At 40.0% G+C, this 19,913-nt stretch overlaps 2 protein-coding genes across 4 annotated transcripts in view; one reads left to right on the top strand and one right to left on the bottom strand.

The window, feature by feature from the left end:
- PACRG (parkin coregulated) overlaps positions 1-12,009 on the bottom strand; it is a 589,968-nt gene extending 577,959 nt beyond the window's left edge. For both annotated transcript variants that reach the window (XM_062187779.1, XM_062187780.1), the window contains exon 1: positions 11,649-12,009. In XM_062187779.1, coding sequence (XP_062043763.1) covers positions 11,649-11,804 — 156 coding nt within the window. In that variant the 5' untranslated portion in view covers positions 11,805-12,009. The remainder of the gene's footprint in view (positions 1-11,648) is intronic.
- Positions 12,010-12,284: 275 nt separating this feature from the next.
- Positions 12,285-19,913, top strand: part of PRKN (parkin RBR E3 ubiquitin protein ligase) — a 1,356,574-nt gene continuing 1,348,945 nt past the window's right edge. For both annotated transcript variants that reach the window (XM_062187015.1, XM_062187014.1), the window contains exon 1: positions 12,285-12,372. In XM_062187015.1, the coding sequence (XP_062042999.1) occupies positions 12,366-12,372 (7 nt within the window). In that variant the 5' untranslated portion in view covers positions 12,285-12,365. The remainder of the gene's footprint in view (positions 12,373-19,913) is intronic.

Genomic DNA, 19,913 nt, shown 5'->3' with positions numbered 1-19,913 from the left:
TCAAACAGTTTGTGTGTGTGTGTGTGTGTGTAAAAATTGTTGAAATCTTTACTTAGTATAGAGATGGTATTCTGGATATAAAGCTAACTGAAAATGAATCTTAATGGAGAATAGACTGGGAATGGGAGAGTGAGGAAGAGGGGTGGGAGGGTGGGTATGGTGGGAAGAATCACTATATTCCTAAAATTATACTTATGAAATTTGTACTCATTAAACAAAATGTTTCTTTGGGAAAAATAATAAGTATCCCAAATTTACACAATTTTATAACCAGATCCTTAATAATCATTCCAATAAATATTAACTAAGATAGTTAAAATATTAAATTCTTGACCTTTAGCAATAAATGCTACAGTAAATACAGTGTTGTATCTTTGGAAAATAGTATAGAAAGAGTTGTTGTAAAGTTGTGAGACCTGGACAAGGAACCAATCCTGCCCTGCAGTCATTGGTATTTACCCTGCCGGACCAGGAAAGGCCCTACTTGCATTCCACTGCTACAGGTGACCCTGCAGGACTAGGGCAACGTCACCTTCTCAACACCCAATGTTGTGATTAATGTTTTTGGTACAATAAGCCTCAGCCTTATCGATGCCAATTAGCAGGACCTGGAAAAGATTCCAGCATCATCACATAGTCCCAGTGCCACAGCTATTCTTGCAACAAGTTCGAGCATCAATACAGGCTTTCTTGATGGGGCAAGAAGACTGCCCACAGCACCAAGATCATGGCCATGGCCATTACAAAGCATCAAGTAAGTGAGACCTAACACGATGGTAGTTGAAGGAAGACACACATCTTTGGAAGCCCATGTCCCCACCAAAGTCATACTGCTACCTCCACAAACTACTGCAGAGTAGATAACTGTGACACTTGTAGACACTGCCTATATTAATAATAACTGAAGAGATCATTCAGAGGTTACTCTCTGGGCTCACCTGCAACCAAATCAACTACCCAACTGAAACCCCACATCTCATCTAAACAAATGAATCTTGTCCAGTGAAAGCTACTCAGTAAAGTAGAAGGCACTATTACACATATGCTGATGTCAGTACAGGGAGGCAGGAAAAATGATGACCCAAGAAAGCATGACACCTCCAAAGAACACAATAGTTCCTTTGATATAGATTGTTATTTGAAGGAAATATATGAAATACCTGAAAAGGAATTCAAGATAATGATCCTACGGGAACTGAATGAGATACAAGAGAATACAGACAGTTCAAAGAAATGAAAACAATACCTAATATTAATAAGAAATTCAACAAAGAGAAACAAAAAAGAATCAATGAAAAATTTTGGAACTAGAAATTTCAATCAATGTAATAAAAAGATAAAACTGAGAGATTGAAAATCAGAGTAGATCAAGCAGAAGAATTGTTTGTTCTTGAGGACAAGACTTTTGAAATAATCCAGTCAGACAAAAATGAAGACAAAATATTGAAGAAACCGTATGAGGCATGAGATACCATTACATGAACAAATAGTCATATTATAAAGACACCTGAAGGAGAAGAGAAGGCAAAAGACATTAAGAACCTATTGAATTGAAAGAATAGTTAAAAACTTCCCAAGAATATACAAATACAGGGCTTGCCTCACATTAGGTACTTCCAAAAGCAAGCTCATGACTGAACAAGAACGCATGCTGAATGGGCATCACCACTGTCACTCTCCATTACTTTGTGTCATATTCAGTGGGAGCCACCACAATCAATTTCTGTCACTCTGAGTCATGCTGAATGGGCATTACCACTATCACTCCCCATTACTCAGTGTATTCTTAGACTGGTACCACTATCACTCTCCATTACTCTGAGTCATGCCAAAGGGGCATAACCACCACACTCCCCATTACTCCGTCACACTGACAGGGTAGGACACTGTCAATCTCCATTACCCTCAGTGATGCTGAATGGGCATTACCACTATCACTCCCCATTACTCAGTGTATTCTTAGACTGGTATCACTATCACTCCCCATTACTCAGTGTATTCTTAGACTGGTATCACTATCACTCCCCATTACTCTGAGTCATGCCAAAGGGGCATAACCACCACACTCCCCATTACTCTGTCGCACTGACAGGGTAGGACACTGTCAATCTCCATTACCCTCAGTGATGCTGAATGGGCATTACCACTATCGCTTCCCATTACTCTATGTCATACTGAATGGATATCATGACTACCACCATTACAACCATCACTCTCCATTACTCTGAGTACTATTGAGTGGGAGTCACCACTATTAATCTCCATTACTCTGCATCGTGCTGAGTGCGTTTAACTCCTATCACTACCCACTTCTCTGAGTCATGATGAATGGTGTCACCACTATCATTCTCCACTACTCTGAGCCTATGCTGAGTGGCATCACTATTTCATTCTCCATTAATTCTGCATTATGTTTCTGTATTCAGCTATGTAAGTATATTTTTCAACAGTTTTTTCTCTACTTTGTAGTATAGAATACTTACAAAATGAGGATTATGACATATCAATCCCCTACTTATATTGACAGCATTCCCCTACTCATGAATTGAATATGATCTAGAAGGAATTACAAAAACATGCATTGCACATAAATAGCCCAAGTGAAAAAAGCAACCCATAGAACAATACCTCAGTCTCAATTATCTATCTCTCCCCATCTATCTATCATATCAATGCATATATATTCCCTATAGATTCTTGGGAATAATGTAAACAAAATTTGGGTTCTGGTTACCTCTGGGAATGGGAGGATAAAGAAGGTATAATATTGTAGCTTCTTTTGTAAATTTTTTTTTTACTTAACAGAAATTAATTAAAACATAATTTATCAGATCTAAGTGGTGGACATATACCTATTTACTATGCTCAAATATATTTATTACCATTTTTTTTATTTGTGAAGGATATATTTAAAATACAATATATGAGATATAATGAAAACATTTGACTAAAATGAGGTTCAGTGAAGTGGCTGGCTATAAAATAAATACACAACTACTTGGGAAAGCATGTAAACACAGAATTACATATTACTAAAAGCGAGACATTGTTGACTATTGACTATTTTTTGCAATTAATTTTTATGAGCATTTCAACCGCAAAACGATGTTCAGCTTGACATATTACTAAAAGGCAATTTGGAAGATGGCAAAATGTTAAACTTTATAATGAAAATTGTGCATATAAATTAAAGGGAAAATAGTTTTTATAGTCCTAAAACATATTACCAAGTTATAATTATTAGAACTGAGTGGTATTTGTTAAAAGTGCTCCTCAAATATTGCTATTCTTATGAAAGATTTTAAAAGAATAAAGCATCATGGAATAGAACATTGTTAAATAAACATTTTTTAAAAAACTGAATAGCTATCTGCAAAATAGTTTTTTGAGATATTTCTATTATACTATTTACCCAAACATTCCCAGCCCTAAATTTAAGGCTAATTAAATAAACCCAGAACAATTAGAAAATTAAATTAAAAATACTTGGAGTGGGCCCTGGACCTGATATTTTTAAGCTTCTCAGGTGATTCCAATCTGCAACGTGAGACCCACAGCCTTAGATGCTTCCCACCCATTACTGACAAGTGGTGTGAATGTGCTTTAGAGGTGCTGAGATTCTGACCTCAACACCGGGCAGGTAGAGGGATAGATACCCAAGCAGACCCAGGGAGTCAAGATAGCCACAATAGGGCACATTTGAACACTGCAGGCAGCCATACAGATCAAACCTTTACTGGAGTCAACATTCTTGAGATCGCTCATGCAGTAATTCTACTTAAAAAACTATAATTTGAGGATTTAATTTAATTTCATTATAATTAAAATTAACATTAATTTCAAAATAATGTATAACAGTAACAAGCTGAAAACAACTTGGGTAAAAGACTAAGTAAACTGTGGCACAATCAGAAGATAGAAATTTGTGAAGTTTTTGAAATGCCTAATGAGTTTGCAATACATGTAAAATTTTAACATATTAGAGGGAGTCCACAAAATTTCTTTTTAAGTATTATAATTATACAAAAGGCAACCTACACAGACACACACATACACACACATTCTTCATAAAGTAGATACATACTCTGTATATATGAGCAAATATACACATATATAATTTATAAAATATACACAATTTAAAGGATTTTAATCATGTATGCAGTGAATGGAATTCACAACATAATCATTTTTGGAAAACAAAGGTAAAAATACACGAAATGACTGAGAAGATTGTTGTGTCTCATCTCAGCCTTGGCACATGCTCCTAACTCCTGCCCCAGGTCCTCCTTATCTGTCTACTTCACCAAATAGGATTCCATGATTGCCGCAGGAAAGCCTTTCCACAGCTCGATTCTTGCAGGTCATCTGCTCTGTGTTCTCACAGCATCACACGTTCCCTTTCTGCTAACTTAGAAGAATAGCAGCTGTCTTGTTCCCAAGATAAAATGAACTGGGAACCGGAACTGAAAAATATACAACCTACATGCTCCTGTGGGTATTTCTGCATGCTATTCCTGAATCAAATTGGACACCAAAAGCCTACATATATGCCTTCCATCAATTTAATCTCATGCAAATCCAGTTTGTCAAGATACATTTCAATACTGTGTCTTTGGGCTTCACTGAAATCTTTCCTGGATGAAATCTGGTACTGTATTTCTTGTTAAGAAAGAAAAATGTAGGAATGGCAGGTTGCATATATTTAAAATGCGACATAATCAATTCTCTGAGAATTCCAGGTAGAGAAAGCTTCAGTTCCCTATAGGGACTGATGGGCTTTTTCTTCTGTGATAATGAGAACTGCAGAATGCTCCCTTTTCAGGAACAGATGCCAAGAAGTTCAGAATTAAATGTGAACATCAATCAATAAATACACTGACCTTTAGGAGAGGTAAAATTGATTCTGATTTTCTTTAGCCCAGGCTTTCTACTTTAACTACATTTTATTTCATTATTGTTTATTCAGTTTTATTTCTGATCATTCTGATTTGTTTTCAAAGGCTTCTGTCCTAATGTTTATGTACTGCATTGTAAGCTGGTTAAAACTGGTAGAAGAGCACATTATAAAGAAATACACAAATATATTTGAAATAATAATATTTCTCAGAAAGTATATGCTTTAAAAAGAGGAATAGAAGTCACCATTGAGAACGGAAAATAAACTGTTTGACAAATGACTCCTATCATTGAAAATAGAATATTATCTAAAAGTACCATAAATAAATAAGCCAAATCAAACTAAGAGAAAAACAGGCAAAAGTCTTGAAAAGACATTTCACTAAAGAACATATCAAAATGGCAGGAATATATTAAAAAGCTTTAACTTCATTAATCACAATAAAATTAATACTAAATTGATAAGGAAATAACATTATATGTGAACTAGACTGTAAAAGGCAACACAAAGAAAATTCTAATTATTCTGAGATTATAGAGCAAATAATAGTCTCACATAGATGCAGTAAGAATTTAAATTTGAAAAATCAATTGAAAAAATGATTTTCAGTATCATTTTTTTTTTTGACAGGCAGAGTGGACAGTGAGAGAGAGAGAGAGAGAAAGGTCTTCCTTTGCCGTTGGTTCACCCCCCAATGGCGACTGTGGCCGGCGTGCTGAGGCCGGCGCTCCCCACTGATCTGAAGCCCAGAGCCAGGTGCTTCTCCTGGTCTCCCACTGCACTCCTGGGCCACAGCAGAGCTGGACAGGAAGAGGAGCAACCGGGACAGAATCCGGTGCCCCGACTGGGATTAGAACCAGGGGTGCCAGCTCCGCAGGCGGAGGATTAGCCTATTGAACCGTGGTGCTGGCCTTCAATATCATTACTAAAGCCAAACATATGTATAACTTAGGGCTCAGCAATTCCTCCCCAAGATACATATCCTTGGACATTCATAGATATGTTTTTCCAGAACAATGCGATAGGGCAGCACTACTTTTAACAGTCCTAAAGTGGACGCTCCACAATTACACACCAAGAGAGAAATGGGTAAGTAAAGCATGGCCTATTCATGCACAAACATATCCTATAGGAACAAATACAAAGGCTTCATACACAGCTACAATTGTATGCAACAGCATGGGTGAGTCTCACAAATATAATTTGATGATAGAAAGCAGTTACAAGACAATTGAATACTTTATGAATTCATGTATATAGGTACAAAAACAGGAAGAGCTGATCTGTTGATAGAAGCCAGGACTGATTAGATTGGGGTATCTCTGGGTAGTGACTAGAAAGGAACGGATGGGAATAATATTTCTTGACTTGGGTGCTGGTTACATCGTTGTTGCAGTTTAACACTTTCCAAGTGATTTACTTAAGATACATGCATTTTCTGTATGCATATAATATATCAGCCATAATCTAAAAAAATAACTATAAAGGACTGTTCTGAGTCAGAAAAATCTAGAAATCTATCTTCCTTTGCTTGCTTTAACACTTAATAAGTGTCTCTATATAACAAAAAAATTACACAGAGATTTGTATGTTAAATGGAAAAAAATAGTCTTCCTTGTCTTTCCACAGACTTGGTTGGAAAAGCCAAATGCACTAGAGATGACTCTCCCTATCATATGCTACAGCATTAATATGTGATATCTGTTACTTATTAATTAAACTATGTTAACTAATACACATTAAATGATATATCATTTAAATTTTAAAAAAAGTTCTAAATAGAGAGGAAGATATTTGACATACTTTAGTTGAACTGTACTAACCTCTGGACATTTGAAGAAATAAAGTAAAATTTGTTACTTCACTTTCAAAATCAAGATGGTTTAAACTAATACAAAACTTTAAAATAAAACATGGAGGGGCCAGCGCTGTGGTGCAGAGGGTTAATGCCCTGGCCTGAGGCACCGGCATCCCATATGGGCACCAGTTCTAGTCCTGGCTGCCCCTCTTTCGATCCAGCTCTCTGCTATGGCCTGAGAGAGCAGCAGAGGATGGCTCAAGTCCTTGGGCCCCTGCACCCACGTGGGAGACCTGGAAGAAGCTCCTGGCTCCTGGCTCCTGGCTCCTCACTCCATTAGGGGAGTGATCCAACAGAAGGAAGACCTTTCTCTCTGTCTCTCTCTCACTGTCTATAACTCTCTCTCTATCTCTCTCTCTCACTGTCTAACTCTGCCTAGCCAAAAAAAAAAAAAAAAAAAAAAAAAGTTTACTCTCTAGTGGAAGAAAGCATAGGATTGACTTAATGAATACCAGAGGTAAAATGTAAAACAGGAAAGGGATATGGGAGAGCTAGAACAGGGAGATAAAGGTTTTAAAAGGAGTCTGACATTTTCAATAGAGTACTCAATAGGAACTGATATGGAGGGGAAAATGCATTTCAGGTAGAGGGAACCTGGTGAACAAAAACACGGAGGCAGCATTGCCTGGTATATTCAAGGAGCAGCAAAGGTGCCAATGTTAACGACTCTGAGAGAGTGAGGGAGGAGGGTCTAATGCCAGTGTGGCCTGATCACAAACGCCTTACAGGAATGAAGGAACTTGATCTTTTACTCTGATTAACACATGACTTGCCTGAGGGACCCAGTTGAGGAACACCATGATTTGAGTTTTAAAGGGATCTTGCCTTTGTTCCAGAATTGGTTAGAGTGGCTCATAAAAAGTCATACTGCAGTGTAGTATTCCATAGTGTATATGTACCATAATTTCTCTATCCAGTCTTCAGTTGATGGACATCTGGGTTGATTCTATATCTTAGCTATTATAAATTGAGATGAAATGAACATGGGGGTACAGATAACTCTTTCATAAGCTGATTTCATTTCCTTTGGATAAATTCCCAGGAGTGGGATGGCTGGGTCATATGATAGGTCTATATTCAGATTTCTGAGCTATCTCCATACTGTCCTCCATAGTGACTGTACCAGTTTACATTCCCACCAACAGTGGATTAAGGTTCCCTCCTCCCCACTTATTTTTTTTCTTCAGATCTGCTGAACGAAATTAAAAGCATAGACAAGGGTCAGAATACAGAGTACTTTGCTGGACCTGTGGAAATATCATGATCTCTTTCTCTAAGAATTGGGGTCTCCAGAAGACTTGAGTGGTACCAGGACTAGACCTTTGTACAAGAAAGAACTGTGTAAAGAAACTGATAATTGACTTACCCAGTCAAGTAATTGGTGGGTGGGATCTAGAGACCAGTGTCAGTAAACTGTCCAAACATGGACAAAAGATGATGAGGGCCTCCATCACATTATTGTTACATGATCTTTTCATCATTAGTACTTCCACTGTACTGTCTAGATATTAGTAAGTCTTACCATGGCTATGCATTTATTTATACTATACTTATTTTACATGTCCCTCTCCTGTTTTCACTGACAACATAGCGTGTTTAGTACTTGTGGTAGACACTTCTAATTAAACCCCAGGATGCCTTCTTCCGTTTTCTACAATAATAAAACTCTTCAAGTTTGAGCTGGACACAGAGCTACCAGTTGGAGACTATTGCCCTGCCTTGTAACTAGCTGTGGCCACTATGCTAAGTTCTGGCAACAGACTCAAGAATGAGAGGTAAGCACAACTCCTGGGAGCTGCCCTTAAAACTGTGAGGCTGCTTGTGGTCTACTTTGTCCTGCCTCATTCTTACAGGTCGCCCCTTACTCATTTTTCTCTCTGCCTGCCTGAAGTAAATATTGGAGAGTAGTCGTTTTTGGTTAACTCCTTTCCTGATGAGGCAGGTGTGCACAGCTGGGAGTACTTCAAGGGTCAGTGTTTCAAAGGCTTTTGGAAAAGGTCAATTATCAGCATATTACTAAACTCTGGCTAGTAGGATATGAGTGAAAGTGGGGTACAGCACCTGAGTCACGCTCACAGTTGGCAACCCTCTGCTTCCTCTTTCCTGAGGGTGGTGTTTGCTCCTAGGGGTGGTAAGCCCACCTTGGCCCAGGCATCATCATAGATGATACAAGGCAAGCATATGGAAGGGAGTTCTGCCCTCAGACCCACTTCACGGGGAAAACTATCCAACCTCCTGGGATTACTTACAAACTTCAACTTCAATATATGATAGAAACAATTTCCACCTCTGTAAAGCTATTGTTATTTGGTCTCTGTTAAACCAGCCAAATCAATATCCTACTGAATAATTTATAAATGCTGATTATTATCATCATGTATTGGATGAAAATAGAGTTGATAAATATAAAACTCCTTAGGTATATGAAGTAACATTAAAGAACTGCTTTTCCCATTTCCTCCAACTTTAAGCATAAAGCATCTATAGAAAAGGAAATTTGTAGCATAAAGTTTAAGTAGAAGTGAACTTCTCTACCATCACACCTGGGTCCATATCCTAATTTGCTTTATGATAGGGTACATAGCACAGAGTAGCATAGAAAGTATCTACTGTCTACTGAGATGAAGGCAACACAGCACAGGTTACTGGTTTGTGGTTGTGGGCTCCACCAGACCCCACATAAGGTCATTAAAAGAAAAATCAACTATGAAATCTTCAAATTCTGAGTTTCTTAACACTCTTTATAGGAAAATAATGTAATAAGATGAATTTGAGTATTGTTCTCTGACTGCAGAGATTTTGTGATTGCATATTTTAATATAGACTGCAACAAGTATTTCTTAGAAACAAAAGAATTACTATTGAAACACAACAATTGACAACTTGCCATTTATATTTATCATTATTTGGTAAATTTGAATTCTCATGTGTAGATTATGATTTTAAATAAGAATATATGTTTGCATATCATATCTTAGCAAATCTATTTCTGATCAAGTTTGAATACTTATATCACTGGTAGTACCCTCAAAAGAACCACTGAAGTCTCTGTGCCCAGTGTATAGTGCACACATCTTGTGTGGCACAGCATAGGGGTGGACCTTATCTAAATAATCTGCTGTAGTTTGACAGAGGGTAGTCAAGTTTCCCTGGAAAAATGGTGGCTCTTGGAACATGGGATTGCAATTTAGGAAGCTGGAAATTAGCACACATATTCTGAACAGAAATAAGCCTTCAGAAAGAGATAGGAATATTTTCCTTTGTAATGCTGAAAAGCCTACACTGCTGAAGACAAAAATGGTGAGTTGTACATATTGGATATGAAAGTGACATTTTTCATTTCTTGTCCCACTGAATTTATTGTGTATAAATAGTATTGTCTTCCTTTTATGAAGACTTTATTGTTGGCTTTGTTGGAGTATTAAGGATGAGGACCACAGAATGTGCTTAATAAACAGTGAGTGCTTAAAAAAATGGCTATTGACTGAATAAATGGATAAATTATGTTTGCAAATAAGAATCATGACTTATTATAAATAAAGTAAAAATATAAAGGGTTGGTCCTGTTTTGATGATCCCAATGGAGAGATAAGTATTACCAATAACTAAGAGGTTTTCCCTTTAAAATATGAAAAAGGAAGTAGATAATTTATCTCAAATAACTTATTTATACGAACAACAACCTCATCCTCTTTTTTTAGTCCTAAGACACATCTATCATGTTTGACAAAAAGTGAAGTGCTTGATTTTGCACAACTCTGACTTGAGGTGTAAGGCTATGCTAATGAACTGACATGTTATAAGAATGTATGAACACATTTAGAAAGAAATGATCACTGTCCTTACACATTTGTGATGTATGAACACAACGTTGAAAAAACTCCCAAATTACAATAATAAAAATAATACTGCGTAGAAGGAAAGCGGAATGACACACCTCAATGGCTACGAGGTTCTGTACTGCTGACACATGAGTCACCTTGACTGTCCTGAGAACCCATTCTAGTGAGTTAGCTACTCCAAGCAGGAACTTCAGCCTATTTCCAGGAGTTCCGACTAATTGGAACTGCGTTCAACTGACACACATTCCTAAAGTGCAAACATCAGTTTGCATCGCAGCATGGCAACCTGGCCTAAAGGTCTCCAGCTGATCAGTTCCATTCATGTATTTTAAGGAGCTGGTTTAGGAACATGGCACATTTGCGACACAGAAATAAATAATGCTACAGAACAACACCACTGTTCACTTAACAGACCCAGCGGGTGATTTTATAGATTTGAATCCTGCACTTATTATCTGATTATTCCTGGCTACCTGTTTTCTCAGCAAAACCTGACTTAGGGTAGCACATTTAAAACTATGTAACAAATAGGAAGGTTTTTCAAAATAACCTGGTGCGTATTGTCAATATTTTTTCCTAATAGTATTGAGAATATAGTTTTTTTATTACCGCAAACTGTAGCAACGTGAATGGTATTAGATTGGTTCAAAGACCTTTAAAAGGCCTATGAGGGTCTGGTTTCCCATTTTGTGAGTTAACCATCTTGTAAGACCGCTGGTGGAGTAAATGCTAGGGTTCTCCAAGGAGTCGAGGTTAAACAGAAGGCGAGTGTGGCTCACCGGACGGCTTCTGTTCCAGCCGTCCGCCAGCGCCTGTCAACACTCGCACCTGAGGATGTCTAAGGGCCCTGGGCCGCGCGGGGCTGGCCTGGGGTGGTGGGGCAGGCGGTGTCGGGACACAGACTGGCGTGGCCCAGCCACGAGGGCCGGGGCAGGCGCTCGCCCAGCAGCCTGGCCCCCGGGCCTGACCTGGGCCCAGGCAGCGCCCAGCGCCCATCCCAGGCCGCCAGCCGCTGCCTCTCCCGGCCTCGGAGCGAGCGAAGGGCACTTACGACTGAGTTTTTCATCATGGCTTTGACTGTGAAGCCCTCAGACACCAGGGCGTGAGGCTGGTGCACCGGGAGCGGCTGTTGCGCCAGCAGCTTGGTCCTCTTCGGCATCTTGTCTGGGCATTTGCTTAAGCTCAGGGTCTCTTTTTCTGCCACCATCTTCCTAGAAAGTGTCTGGTTCTCCTACGAAAGTGCGGTCAAACAGTCAGTGGGTTTTGCGGCTGTGAGCAGGAGGTCGGGAACACTGTGGAAAGGCACGTAAATGGTCGAATTTCAACCCCTCGTGGTGCCCAGGTCGATCCAGATGTTTGGCAGCTCCTAGGTGAAGGGAGTTTGGGGAGGCGAGGGGCGGGAAGAGGGCAGGACCGTGGCTAGAGCTGCAACAAGCTTCCAAAGGTGGGCCTCCCCGTTGCTAGGCGACCCGTCAACACGGCGGGCCGCAAGCCCCGCCTCGCCGTGACGTACGTTTCCTGGGCCTTCTGCCGGAAAGGGCGGCGGGCCGCCGGAGGCCTGAGGAGAAGCCACGCCCTCAAACTACGACTCCCAGGAGGCCCCGGGCCACCCGCGCGTGCGCACTGCGACGGCTGCCGCCGTGGGGGAGAGGGGGCGGGGCGGCCTGGAGGATTTCACCCCCGGAGCGCCACTCGTGGGAGGCGCTGTCGGGAGCCGGGGAGCGCGTAGGCCCCTGCCTGCCCAGCAGCGTGCTCCTGCCCAGTGACCATGATAGGTACGTGGGTGCCTGTGAGGTACAGCCTGTCTGCGCCGCCCCCCCCACCCCGGCCCGGGGCAGCCCGGACGCCCGGGGCCGGCAGGTGACAGCTGTCAGTGGCGGACAAAGTGTCCGCGCCTCGGTCAGCCCGCGCCGCCGGGCTCGGTTCCTCAGGGCCTGGGCGCCGCCTCGCTGGGGTCCCGGGGAATCCGTGCGTGGCCTCGGCCGGGGCCGCAGGGCCGGGGCGCTCCATGCGGTGGTCCCCGCGGGGCCGGGGCGGCCGCGGAGGAAGCCCCTGGAGGCCGGCGGGGAGCCGAGGAGACGCCCCCGGCTGGAGCCGGACTTCGTGCTCCCTCGGGTCTCTGGTGTCGAACGTCTGAGGTGAAAGCCTGAGTGGAAATAGCGCAGAGACTGAGTCTGCCTTTCGGAAAAAAAAAAAAAAAAAAAAAAAAAAAAAAAAAAAAAAACCCCACAGAAATGACGTAGGTGCGGCTTTGTGAATGAAACTTTGGAAGTGGCTGTTAGGGTCGCGGCTCCACACTGCCAGGTATAGATTAGCCAGCGTCCTCTCCCGGGGTTGCGATCCAGGGCTATGTAAAGGGTTTCGTTGCTCTGGGTTATCTTGTGAAGGTTTAGTAAGAGTCGTGGTTATTCTTGGCAGGTGTCACGGACACAACACTTAGGTTGCATGGAGAATCTGAGGTGGTTTTACAAACGGTTCTTTCTTCCATGACAGCTGTTGTTTAACATGGTGCAAGTGTGCCTTGCAACATAAATGATAAAGTTCGCAGTCCCCCTAAGAAACCTACATTACCTATACAAACCATCTGCGCCACGTACAGTAAGTTGTTTTATTCCCTTAGATGCACTAACTAATTCTGTCAGTGTGTACATTTCAATAAAAATCAGAAATGCCGGTTTTGAAGTTGGGTGTGTTGAACAGTGTTAAAGGTAGGTAAAAGCAACCAAAAGGAAGCCCTGGAATGATGGATTTCGTTTTTGGGACTACACTTTGGAGCCATGAAATACATCATTATCTTTACTCACTGATCAGTTGGAGATCAACATATTTATGTATTGGGAGATTTTCTTAAGGTGACGATAGCAGTGATTCTCGGAGCTTGCCCCTTTAATGCCTACGTCCTCCGTAACTGCTACACCATCCTTAATACAAATCATACTCTCCCACTTTATTTAAATCCTGCCTTACTTTTGAGGGAGAATAAAAAGATAGATTCCTGGAAAGGTAGGAGCAAGGGGACAGACTGTTACCCCAATCCAATAAAATTACCTTCCTTTAACTTTCCTAAAACTTTCCCATCTTGGCATGGACTGCTTCAAAAGTACTTACATTTCCCCCTCACGTTATGATTGATATGGTAAATGACCTGACCCAGACAGCTACAGAAACATAATTCAATTGAAGTTGTTGAAAAAATTGTGCCTTTGTGAGCAGTATGGAGAAGGACTTCAAGAATGTATGAGATGTATTGGAAAAGTTTAAGAATGTTCAATTTAGAATGTAATTTGGCCATCTCTATTAGTAATATATTCCTACCTTCTTAATGGACCAGTTCTTTGTATTTAAAATGAAACTTAATGATGATATTTGTGAGATGCCCTAAATGTCCTATAGAACTGGGTTTAGTTATTTGAGGACTAAATGTTTACATGGTTGTAATGCTTTCAATATTGATGTTAAAATTCAATGCCTTACACTTTTGAAAGATTTTTGATTGATAACAAATCCAATAATTAGAACACAGTCTCTTCTATACCTTGTTTAACTTCACATCTCTTAAAGAACTTACATGTCTGCATATGCAGATCTACCCCCACAGTAATTCCTGCTTAGTCTTTTAATTATAGACTATAATAATTATGTGCATACTCTCCAATCAGGTATATTTTGTGGCCATATTTTTCCACTTACATATGTAAGAATCAAGTAAAAATCTTGGTACGATTTCTGAATGATATTGAAGTTTGCTAGATTTTTCCAAATTGCTCTGAAATAAGTTGCCCTATTTTACACTCCTGTCTAAGCCCTCTACTCTCACAGCAAGGTAGCAAGGAGCTGGTCTGCCCCTCTTAGGCTGAAAACTCCAGGATTGTCCCAGCTGGCAGCAGCAGTCTCCTGACTGCGTTTCCCCTGCCCCCCACCTCCCTCTCACCCAGGCCCTTCAGTGCACAAGCTGCTCTGCTGTCCTTGGGGGCCCTGGCAGTGTTCATAGCAGAACCTATTTGCCCACTGTGAGCCATCACATACTTTTCACTTTGTCTTCCTGATAGATGAAAAGCAGTATATATTTTGATTTTTAAAATGAATTTACAAAGAAAAAAGGCCTCTCCTCATTTTATAATGCCTGCGTTTCACAAAAGCAGACCCAGTAATTGAGCACTTAGTGCGTGTCTGGTACGGTGAATGAAACATAAAAGTGCCCTGCCTTCGTGAATGTGTAGTCTAACTACTATTTGCCAATAAATATTTTTTTTAAAGATTGCACACTTACAGTAAATTTTAAGTCTCAGAATTTATATTTCTAGTTGAATGTCCTGTGTACTGCTACTTGCCATGCCTTTTAATAATTTTACATGATAAATGACTCTTAAGTCATGAGGTCCAATTGTGCCACAAAATAGGTTTTACTAAACCTTTACACGGAGGATTTCATGTAATTATATGCAGTTCTTCTTTGAGTCCCAAGGTTCTAAGATGATGACCATATGGCCTTTACAATTGTCAGCCTGCTTCTGAGGATTGTTTGGAAGTCTGTGCTTTTTACTTCTTATGAATTTCATGGCTTCATTGCTTGAAAATGATACAGTGACACTACTTTATTAAGATATGCAAATTTATTCCTACCTCCAAAATTTCCTTAAAAAATGCAAAAAAGGAAAAAGTTCCCCTTACTTCAAAATGATTAATATTCATGAAAGCAATTTCAGTGCAAAATACTTTACTCTGTTAGCTTTCAGTTCTTTGATCAATGGAAATTGTTTCTTACCTGCTGTTTCTTCAGCCTTTAATTGTAGCCCAGTGCTTATTCAATGTTTCTGCTTTAATTTGCATTTAATGAGCTCATTTAAAATGTTTCTTTATAGTAATCTGAGTGGTTTATCTCTAAAGTTTTGTCCTATTAAAGAAAGAAACTTAGGTGACAGTTGTCTGATTTATGTTGCAGCTCACCTCCCTGGCTTGCTTACTTCATCCTGTAGGAGAGATTGTTGGTTAGAAGGAATTGCAACAACAAGACTATTTCCCCAGTGTTGTGGTTCCTAATTATCTAGGACTTCTACTCAGTTAATTCAAGTACCTGGTTTTCACTAAATAGAAAAGTTCCTTTCTTGATTAATAGGTATTCCAATTCATAGTAATGACTTTCGTGTCAGCTCTGTACGAGGTACTGTATTCAGTGGTGTGGATCCAGATAAGTGGTACATATGTAGGAGAATATGTTGCTGGGGAGAAGGGACACAAAAAAACGGGAGGCTGTTTCTCACCAGTGAGTTTGCAGCCTCGTTGGGCTGATAAGACATGTGTCTTGGGGTTTGATTCCACCTCTACCCTACAGAAACGGAGTGAGCAGAAAGATGTATGTATGTATGCACCCCGCTACACACACACACACACACACGTACACACCCATGAGACCATGAGGTTGCTCAGGATTCTTTCACTTAAGGAATTCTCTTAGGATTGAATGCCCTCTTTCTCCACTGTGTACTTGGAAATTACTATTCATCCTTTCTTCAGTTTTTCAAGCATATTGTGCACTATTGTGGTGTGGCTCAGTTACAGTATTAATTTCCTGTGGCCACTCTAAAAAAGAACCACACCTTTAGCAACAACAAGAGCACACACTTCTGATAGTTTTAGAGGGCACAAGTCCAAAATGAATATGAAAGGGCTAAAATCAAGGCATTAGCAGGACTGTTCCTTCTGGAATCTCCTGTGGAGGATCCTGTTCCACTTCTAGAGGCTGCTGCCATTCCTTGGCTCCTGTGGGAGCATCACCTTCTCCTTCATTGCAGTCAAGTCTCTTGTGAGCACACGTGTGCTTACCATTAGGGTCACCAAGTTAACCTCCCCATCTCCAAATTCTTCATTGCTTCTGCAAAGCCCCTTTTGCTATATTAGGTGGCATTCACAGGTTCAGTGACCAGGACCTGGGCATTGTTTATCCTACCAACGTCACCAGTCATACCTTGCTTTGGAAAGCTTGGTTGTAGAGTGCCTTATTCTGAGGGAAATCTGACAGCCAGAGTCTGTTGGAAGATTGACAATGATCAGACTTGATTTTTGCCTTTTGTGAGGTCATTTAAAGGAATGAAATCATGTTGCATGTGAGGAGTCTGGCGGTTTTGGTGTGTGTGTGTGTGTGTGTACATGTGCCCCTACTGGCTAATGAAGCTGGCCAAGGGCATAACTCATGCTTCAAGGTAGTTTTCTCGGGTGGCACAAGAACATGTGGCTACTCTCCTGGACTGAAACAGTGAATTACAGCTGGGTAATTTGATGTACCAGGTTGCTAATTTGTATCCTGTAGAGAAAAGGGAAGCTTTGTTATACTTTTGACAGGAAATATGATTTCACATAACAGCAGATGATCAAGCAAAGCAGGAGCAAATAACCATTTTATGTACATTTTGCTTTCTGATTTTAGAGTTCACTGTGAACATTAGACACCTAATGCTTTTTTGGAATAGCTTAACATTGTCCTGCCCTTTGTAAATAATAACTAATCGGGCTTGGTTGAAAATTACACAGCTAGAATTTTTAAGTAAATTCTAGTAAAGTCAAGAAGGACAAAAGAACAAAGCTCTTGTAGGTTAATTTACTTTAGTTTTTCAAAAGGTGTCGGCATACAATTTGATTCCATGAGGCAGTTTTAGCTGAAACATTTGGCAAAGATTGCATTGCATGTTGTTAACACAATTAGGAGGAACTCTAAAGAAAATATGGGATAAATTTTAGAGACATAAAGATATAGAATGTGATTTGTAAAAAGGGAAATGTTGACTTTTATTAGGAAAAAAAAGAAGAAAATTCGTGTTATATTCAACAAATACTTAATGAGACTCTAAGTCACAGGACCTGTGACAGACTGCACACCTACAAAACTAAAGGAAGAAGTCACACTTTAATGAAGATGCTGTGTTCACGTAGACAATCATTATCAACAGTAATTGACGTTATAAAGGAGGTGCGTTCAGTTGTATGATCAAGCAGGGAAACCTTCAGCAGAGTGGTCTTTATTTGACTTGAGCCTTTAGAGAATGCATTCTAGACAGAGGGTCCAGGGAGCAAGGGGCGAGGCTTGTGAGTGGGAGCTGTGCTGGGGAGGATAAGCAGTTGGCAAAGTGCAAGGAGTGTGAGGAGGAGGGGTTGGAAAGGAGGGAGCAGGGTGTGGGGATGCCATGCTAGTCCTGACTGTGTAGTGAGGAGCCACTTGGTCTTAATGGTGGGAAAACGCATGATCGGATTTTATTTTTAGAAAGGTAACTGGCAGCAGTGTAAAATCTTATTCATTTACATTTGGCTGACATTTACCTTTTGGCTAATCTGGGCTATCCCAGTTTGACAAAGAGCAGCATGTCTGCTACAAATGGACATACTGTACTTGTTGAATTCTAAGGGCCCTTTTTGGCAAAGAAAGCACACCTCCCTGCCTGCAGTGGCCGGTGGGCAGATTAAGGAAGTGCCATGGATCAGGCCTCTTCTGAGACAGTTGGAAGTAGCCATGCCTATGTTGGGTGGGAGATGTGAATTCAAATGAAATACGTTGAGCCTTTTATACTGATTTCCATGTGGGATATTTAAGCTATTAGGACAGTTAGCTGTACTTTGATATAATCAGAATCAACAGACCTTTCAAAAGGTTTGTGTACTTTAGATTATTTTGATGAAATCATTTTCCTTCTAAATTTTGAAGACCTAACATCATCCCGCTTTTATGTCGTGTGTTTACTTACCTGCCTCATTCTAGAGCCAAATGTGTTTGTATGAAATGAGTGATTGTTGCAGGAGTGAAAGTACGAATCACAGGAGAGCAGACCGTTGTCCTTGTGTCTTGTGTGTCTTCTTCAATGTCCCTAGAGGAATCCTATCTGAGTTGGTATTTGTCTTTGGGTGAGACCTTATTTTATCTATGTGGCCACTATATCCAACAGAATCTCAGTCGGTGTTGAGATGGGTGAGAGAATTAAAAATAAAAGAAGTAACTATATCTCTTGATTTTGGCAAATACTAAGTGTATTTAAAACGTTTCATATTTCAAGGTGGTGATTCATTATTTGTAGGAGAGATTTTTGTCCCTCACATTTTCCTGTGCAAAGATTTGATCTAGCACAAGGATGGTGTTTTGTTTTGTTTTTTTTTTTTTTTTTTTTTTTTTGCTTTCTTTCCCCCTTGTCCTTTACTCCTTTACTGATGCTTATCCATATTCCTTCTCAAATGTTTGCCCTTAGAGGGAGGCTATAATGTTACTTTAATTTTGGAATAATCTGGGATTTGAAAGTGGCTATCCCATGCAAAATATTTAGAGTATAACTCAGTTGATGCCTTGTATGTTTTTACCTTTTGCTTTTAACTTTTCAACTGATGTGTTTTTTGCTACATTGGGCTCTGTATTTACTTGTTTGCCTAATGCAGTTTTTCTCCATGGAATACTCTCAGTAGAAACATATGCTCAAAGCTTCAAAGTAATTACAGTATCACTAAAAGCTTCATAATCACATTACTGAAACTACACGTCAAAAAATTTGATTTTCCTTGATTCAATCATTTCAATTTACTTCCAGGCTACTGCATGATTGATGGAGGAAACATGACAGGCCAATGTCAAAGAGTGTTTATAATGCCTAAAGTCTTGTAGAGAAAACTTTGAGGCAATTTAATTTGGGCAGGAATTCATTTTAATTATTCTATGGGTCTTTTTTAAAATGAGAACATTTATTTTTGTGCTTTAGTGTTTGAATGTGATGGCATCATTCACTGCCCATCTCCAGTGTCCATCTACTTCCTCCTTGACCCCTGATTTGACACAGACCTGGGTGGCACAGAATAAGGAATGGAAGCCCTACAATTGTTCCAAAAATGTTTTTTCCTATGATTTAGAAGATTGGTTTACACTTCATATTTCATTGGAAGATGTGTGGCATTATAAGACATCTGTACCTGTTTACAGTGAGCAAGGACACCTACGAGTCCCTCTTCATAACTAAATAGTGGTACAGGACAGTTGCATCTCTCATGTGTGAGGACGCAGAGCCTTATGAATAAATGTGTCTAATTCCTCCCACTGTGCACAGGGTGGAGAAGTGACCATCCATCAAATTCTTGTCTATAGTTGTTCTGAAAACCCATTTATTTTTATTTTTAATGAATTATGGAGACAAATGAATATGAAATTAACTTCTGAAGCAGAATGGGTTTTTCTATTCATTAGCAAGACTGTTTTAATCATATGTATTACTAAACACTAAATATGGCATATTTTCTGATTACATTTGATACCTACTCAGCGAGAGGTCTGGACATAACACATATTTAATAA

The sequence above is a fragment of the Lepus europaeus genome, chromosome 3 (assembly GCF_033115175.1).
Source record: "Lepus europaeus isolate LE1 chromosome 3, mLepTim1.pri, whole genome shotgun sequence".
Lineage (NCBI taxonomy): Eukaryota > Metazoa > Chordata > Mammalia > Lagomorpha > Leporidae > Lepus > Lepus europaeus.
This window is presented reverse-complemented; position numbering and strand designations above follow the sequence as displayed.